The 7,282-nt window shown below is 49.2% G+C and overlaps 1 protein-coding gene across 1 annotated transcript; it reads right to left on the bottom strand.

Moving 5' to 3' along the window:
• Positions 1-1,413: 1,413 nt before the first annotated feature.
• Positions 1,414-4,401, bottom strand: LOC101724845 (large ribosomal subunit protein eL38-like). Its single transcript, XM_021240321.2, has 2 exons — positions 4,226-4,401; positions 1,414-1,718 (listed from the first exon to the last, which is right to left on the bottom strand). The coding sequence occupies exons 1-2, from the start codon at positions 4,324-4,326 to the stop codon at positions 1,454-1,456; spliced, it is 366 nt and encodes a 121-aa protein (XP_021095980.1). The 5' UTR covers positions 4,327-4,401; the 3' UTR covers positions 1,414-1,453.
• Between the last annotated feature and the right edge of the window lie 2,881 nt (positions 4,402-7,282).

Here is a 7,282-nt window from a genome sequence, read left to right as displayed (position 1 = left end):
CTGGTACCCAGAGACTTGCACACAGACCCCTGAGAGAAGCTGGCAAAGCCAAGCCACAACCCCCAGCACCTTCTCCTCCTGTGCTGTCCCCTGTGCCAGGCTGGCTCTGCTGCCCGCAGGCTGGGGTGGAGGCCAAGACAGGATGGAAACGGAGACGGGACAGGGGCCTGGGGCGCAGAGCCTGGGCTGGGGCTGGGATTCAGAGCAGGGGGAGAGGGAGATTGAACTGAGCCTACTTCCATTCGGCTCATTCCCCTTGCAGTATCCCTCAAAGAGTGGCAGGGACAGCTGGAACCTATGAGGGAAAAACAAAGGGATCCCAGTTCGGAGCCTGGCGCCTTAACCTTGATGTGGGCTCAGCACCGGCTCTGCTCTGCTCTCAGCCCCCCATGGCAGGCAGCAGGGGACTGGTGCCAGACCAGGCCTGGTGGGGCCAGGAGACACACGACATGCTGCAGACCCGATTCTCACCCTGGGGACCCTTCCCCGGACCCCTCCACACACCCTCAACTGTCCACCTCTTTGCCCTCTGTAGTAGTTCACCAGGACCCCAACACCTTTATTTTTTTGTTTGTTTGTTTGTTTGCTTGTTTGTTTTTTGAGACAGGGCCTAGCTATGTGGCACAGGCTGGTGACTCTCCTGAGTGCTGAGATTACAGGCATGCACCACTATGCCTGGTGCCCTGCCACCCTCTCTTGGGATTCCAAATAAATCTGCCTTTTTGAGACACCCAGACTTGTCTCTCTGGGTCTCTGCTGGGTCCCTCTGGGTGGCCCCACAGGGACCTTTGCTGTGGACAGAGTTTGGCCCCATCCCCTGGGACACCAGGGGACAATGTGTGGCCTTGAGAGCCACATAATCCTGGACCCAAAGTCAGGACCTGCCACTTGCCAGCTCTGGGGACTTGGCCAGGGTGGTCCCAAATCCTGTCTGAGCCCTTGTTCCCTAAACCCTGACGTGGGGATAAACAGAAGTTCCCGTGGCAATGTGCTGTGGGACTGAAAGCTAGCACTCTACATGTGAGGCCAGACCTAGCACACCCTTGTCAAATTATATTTATTAACATAATTGTCTTAAATTATACTTGAGTCACTGTCCCTCCCAGCCTGGCATTAGAGGCCCCCAGAGGGACCCCACCCTGCCCTCCCTGTACCCTTCCTGGGCACAGCCCATATTTCCCACAGGGCCTCTGCAGTGGCTGCCCTCTGTCCCCACTGCCTGGAGCCTGCCTGGGCCTCCCTCGGATGTGGTCTCAGGAACCTGCATGGAAAGGATTCTCCTGGACTTTGGGGTTTTGGATCTTAGCCTTTATCTTTTCTTAGCCTGAACTATATAGTGAGACCCTGTCCAAAACCCCAAAAAGTAAATAAGTGAAGGAATAAATAAATAAATTGTGGCCCCTCCTTTTGACTTTCGAAGCTTTTTAATACACTTGACATCAGTCTGGCTGGTTCATTTCAGCTCCTTTACTGCCAAGCCTGGGGGCAGTGACTGCTTCAGTTTCTCTGCCTTGTCTTTGTCTATGATGACCAAGGTATAAAGATATCTGCTGCACCGGACGTTAAACTTCGCATTATCTTTGTTCTTGATCTGGATGGATTTGGCATCCTTCCACCTGGCTGTGAGCGGAAATTCCTTGATTTCCTCAATTTTTCGAGGCATGGCGACAAGGCGCTCGCTCAGAGGGCACGGATCTGTACCGCCAGAGAGACAGCCACTGGCAAGAACCCAAGACGACATGAAACATGTTTTGTTTTGGTGCCGGGATCGAACTCGGGACCTCGCGCTTGGGAGGCAGGCGGCAGAAATTGTGCCTGTTTTAAACAGGTATGGACTCTTTCTCCTCATTCCCTGAAGAATACGTGTGACAAGCATTCATGTCACACGTACATTGCACTGGGTGTTAAAGTAATCTGGAGATGGTTTAGAGCATCCAGGAGGGTGAGGTGGGCTGGATGCACCGTTTTATACAAGGGACTTGGGGTCTGCCAGGACCCTAGAACCAATCCTGTGTGACTGCTGAGGGGCCCTGGCCTGGGCCCCCTCCCCAGAGCCCTGTGCGTGGGAGGGCTCTCTTGGGGCAAACAAACCCCAAAGGCTCAGCTAGGACACGAGTGTAAAACAGGCTCCCCTCCCCACATGTGCAGCCCCAGGTCTCCAGCAGGGACCTCCTGGCTTAGAAAGCCCTAAGCAGAGTCCCTCAGCTACTGACCAGAGACTCGCCTCTCTCCTGGTTTTACTACAAGCTCCATGCCTCCCATCTTCTCCGGGTGCTCTCTTAGTCCTGTAGAGGGGAGACCCCCCCCCCCCGAGGTGCAGCCTGGAGGGGCTCAGGCCTCTTTCTTATAGAAATAGCAAAGCTCTTGGGCTGGGGATTTAGCTCAGTGGTTTCACTGCCTGCTGCGAAAGCACAAGGACCCGAGTTCGATCCCTGGTACCAAAAAAAAAAAAGAAAGAAAGAAATAGCAAAGCTCTGAGCAGGGCATGGTGGCGAAGGCCTGTAATAATCCCAGCACTTTGGGAGGCCGAGGCAGGAGGATGCAAAGTTTGAGCCCAGCCTGGACAATTTAGTGACTTAGCCAGATCCTGTCTCAAAATAAAAAATAAATAAGGGCAGGGGGTGTATCTTAGCATAAAGGCCCTGGGTTCAATCCCAAGTCCTGCAGTGTATATAAACAAAAAGCTCCATACCCTCCCTCCTGTGTGCCTTAGGTCTGGCCTCAGGGCCTTCTGCTATTTACAGATGAAAACTATGTGGAGCAGCTTTTCAGAAGCCCCCAGACTGAGGGAAAAGCCAATCTCTGACTCTGGTCAGTTCCCAGGCTGATGGTGGAAACAGGTCGCACACAGAGGAGGGCAGAGTAGGAGGGGGGTGCAGGCAGGGGGCTGGAGAAGAAGGGCTGGCTGGGGGCAGAGGTTTTGGCCCAAGAAGAGCCCTGGGGGAGAGGGAGGCTGGCTTGGGGGTGGGGTGCGGCTGCCTGCCAGGCGCGGGCCGGGTGCAGGGGCTGGGGTGGGGGCCAGGACCCCGGCACGGGGCCCAGATCCTGGACCTGGCTGCCTTGGAGAAACCTTAGCCTGCAGACTCTCCCCCTTTCCAATCCCCTGGTGCTAAAAAGCCCACAACATTTACAACTCCAGGAGGGTAAAGAGCATGAGAAAAGAATCACAGACCATATGGATTTGTTTCCTGGGTTTAAAAAAAATCCCCCTAATTAGGCCGAGAAAAACCATTGGCCTCTGCCTGTCTCGAGGTCCCTGGATTCAATTACTGCCCGACCTCCTCAACTTGCACGGTGGTTCGGTCCTCCCACCCGCTCCATGCACTTGGGGGTCAGGGGTGGGTCCCCGAGAAGGGCTGGGCTGAGGGGAGAGGGGACTGAGGACTGGGAGCCAGGCTGGGGGAGGAGGAGAACAAGCTTTTCTATCCACTTCTGACCCCCCGTCCACTGTGGCAAGTCTTCCCCACGTTGTGTGCTGGTCCCTGGGCTGACACAGTTTTGGGATGGGACCTCTTTGAGTGACCTTCTCTCTCCGCCAGGAAAACTTGACAGACGAAAACCGAACCACTAAGAAGCCAAGAGATGACATGATAGATCTTTTCAATTCCCTCTCCTTTTTTCTAATCATGTTGTGTGTTTTCTTTTTTTTTTGCCACCGGGGATCGAACTCCGGACCTTGTGCTTGCGAGGCAGGCGCCGGAACCACTGGGCTAAATCCCTGGCAGTAGTTTTCTCCAAGAAGTGGAGGCCGCCCCTGAGGAGTCCCCTCCTCCTTCCACCTGCATGGAGGCCTCAGTCTATAAACACTCTCCCACTTCCCTCACCCTATAAACACCTTCCCTGGCCCATACCTCTCAAACTTCTGTCCTTCCCGCCAAGTTCAGGCTCTGGGTAAGAGGTTCAGCCCTGGTTCCTCCCACCGGCCACCAACATCACCCCTCTCCCCTCCAACCTCCCCTACTCCCTCCTGTGGGACCCAGGCGTGGCCTCCAAGCCTCAGGGTCCCAGCGTCCCTGGAGCCCAGGTGGCTTGAGTACTGGGGTGTTCTCTGGGGCCACTGAGGCACAGTTGCTTGCCACCTGCCCCTCTGCCTGCCCAGTGGCCTTCTGGGCCTTTTGCTCCGCCTAGGCCATCCTGCCTTCTCAATCCTACTGCCTTGGTACCGCATGGGTCCCAGACCCCACTTCCTTGCGTGTGTTCTGCTAACCGCCCAACCCCAACGCACTCTGCACGCCACAGGAATTCATGCTTTATCTCCGTCGCCCCTCTCCAAGCAGTAACTAAATTCCTCCTTCTATGCTCTGTAGTTGTTTCAATAAACTTCATTTTTTTTCAGAACAGTTTTAGGTTCATGGCAAAACTGAGCAGGAAGTGTGGAGAGCTCATGTACACTGTCCTGTCCCCCAGGCAACCCCCGTCTGACAGCCAGTGCCACAGTGGGGGGACCTTTGTGACAGTCGACAAACCTGCACTGTTACATCACTGTCACCTAAAGTCTGTAGTTACATTGATGCTACTCTGGGCACTGTACTCTGCGGATTTTGACAACTGTATCACCAACTCTTGTATCCACCATCATGGTATCTTTCGGATTCAACCCCCCCCAAAAAAAATCCTTTCATCCTATTTGTCCCTCCCTCTTGCCAACTCCCAGCAACCACTGACCCTTTTACTGCCCTCACGGTCCTGTCTTTTCCAGAATGTCACATACGAATCAGACGGTAGGTAGCTCTTTCAGATGAGCTTCCGTCCCTTTTTAATACATATTTACTGTTCTTCCATGTCTTTGCCTCGCTTGGTAGCTTGCTTCCTTGCTTATTTATTTATTTATTTATTTATTTATTTATTTATTTATTCAGTACTGGGGATTGAACTCAGGACCTTGAGTTTGCCAGGCAGGCTCAGCGCTGCTGAGCTACATCCCTGGCCTACTTATTTCTTTTTAGCAATGAATAGTATTCCGTTGTCTAGCTGTGTCAGTTTATCCACTCAACCACTGAGAGACATCTCACGCTGCTTCCAAGTTGGGACAGTTATGAATACAATAGCCAGAAACCTGCACACGCAGGTTTTTGGGTGGACTTTAGTTTTCAGTTCACTGGGTGTCTTAGTTACTTTTCTCATTGCTGAGACAAAATACCTGGCAACCACAAGTTAAGGGAGGAAAGGTTCATTTAGCTCACAGTTTGCAAAGGTTTCAGTCCATAGGCAGCTGTCTCCACGGCAGGGTGGCATGGCAAAGGGGAATTGCAGAAGAAAAACAGATCATGGTGGGCAGAAGACAGCAAAGGCAAGCAAGCGACCAACTACTAGTAACTACCAGTAAGCTTCTGTCTGTCCCTTATATTGTATCAAGGCTACCCTCCCTTAGGATGGGTAGCATCACACCCTTAATCCTAGCACCTTAATCCTAGCATTGCACCATGAATCAGTCACACACTGTAGATCCAGCCACCTCTGAAAAAGCCCCACCTATACCCACATGATGCTTTGCGGGGACATCTAGACACAGCTATAAGGTTGGGTAAATACCCAGGGATGTGCTTTCTGGTTTATATGGCAAGAGTGTGTTTAAAGTGTACTTAGTTTTATAAGATCCTTCCAGGCTGTCTTCCAAAGTGGTTTTGCTGGTCTCACTGCAGTGGATGAGAGTTCTTGTTCCCTATCTTTACCAACACTGGGTAGGGTCAGTGTTTGGTATTTTGGCCATTCTAGTAGGTGTTTTAACTCGCATTTCCCTAATGACATGTTGTGGAACATCTTTTCCCATGGCTACTTGCTATTCATATATCTTCTTTGGTGAGGCTTCTGTTCAGGTCTTCTGTTCATTTTGGTTTTTTCACTCATTTTTAAAACCAGATTATTCATTTTCTTGAGTTCCAGGAGTTCTTTGGACATTCTGAATGACAGTCCTCCACCAGATGTGTCTTTGGCTCGTATTTCCTCTTCATTTTTGCCTTGTCTTTTCATTCTCTTAACATTGCCTTTTATGCACAGTTTTTAGTTTTAATGAAGTTTAGCTTATCTGATATCAGTGTCATTGGTGTGATATCTAAAAAGTCATTGCTATACCCAAGGTCAACTTGATTTTTCTCTCTAGTGCTATCTTCTATGAGTTTTATAGTTTTGTATTTTACATGTAGGTCTATTATCCATTCTAAGTTAGTTTTTTGTGACAGGTGAAAGATCTGTATCTATAGGGTTTTTGTTTTGATTTGGTTTGGTTTTGGCATGTGGATTTCTAGTCATTTCAGCACCATTTGTTGAAAAGATCATTTTCTTCTATTATATTCCCTTTGCTCCTTTGTCAAAGATCAATTGACTAAATCTATATTGTTCTATTCTGGACTTTATCCTGTTCCATTGATCTATTTGTATGATCCTTCACCAATACCACTCTGCTCTGATTGCAGTAGCTTTGTACATCTTAAAGTCCAGTAGTATCATTCCTTGGATTTTGCTCTTCTCTTTCAATGCCATATTGACTATTTTGGGTCTTTTGCCTGCTCATGTAAGTTTTAGGATCAGTTTGTTAATATCCACAAGATATTTCTCTGAGATTCCAATTGGGATTAAACCGAATCTACAGACTGAGGTCAGAAGAATAGACATTATGTCAATATTGAGCCTTCCTGGGCCAAGGATTTAGCTCAGTGGTTCTGCTGCCTTCCTTGAAAGCGCAAGGACCCGAGTTCGATCCCTAGTGTATAAAAAAAAAATTGAGCCTTCCTATCCTTGAACATGGAATATCTCCCCATTTATTTAGTTCATCTTTGATCTCTTTCATCAAAGCAAAGTTTTGCGGTTTTCTTCATATCTGTATCTATCTATCTCCTAACAGGAAGCCTTGAGTTTCTCACTAGTAAGTATGACGTTAGTTATAGATGTTTAGTAGACATTCTTTATCAAGTTAGGGGAATTCCTTCCTAGTCTTAGTCTCCTGAGAGTGTCTGTTGTGAATGAATGTTGGATTTCGTCCAGTGTTTCTTCTGCACCTGTTGGTATGATGGGTTGCATTAACTGATTTTTAAATGTGAAATCAGCCTTGCACCCCTGGGATAAAACCTACCAGACTGCAGGGTGTAATTAGCTTCCTTTTGCTAATATATTGAGGATTTTCTCATCTATGTTCATGAGAGATATTGGCCTATCATTTTCTTTATTCGTGTTGGCTTTGACTGGTTTTGGAATTAGGGGAATGCTGGCCTCTTCAAATGAATTAAGAATAATTTCCTTTGCCTGTAACTTCTGAGTATACCATAGAGAACTGGTATAATTCCTT

This window comes from Heterocephalus glaber, unplaced genomic scaffold, assembly GCF_053883595.1.
Source record: "Heterocephalus glaber isolate CG9 unplaced genomic scaffold, H.glaber_assembly_v1.0 deba00001773, whole genome shotgun sequence".
In the NCBI taxonomy this organism is placed as follows: Eukaryota; Metazoa; Chordata; class Mammalia; order Rodentia; family Bathyergidae; genus Heterocephalus; species Heterocephalus glaber.
Note: the sequence above shows the minus strand (reverse complement) of the source record. Positions and strands in the feature narration are given on the sequence as shown.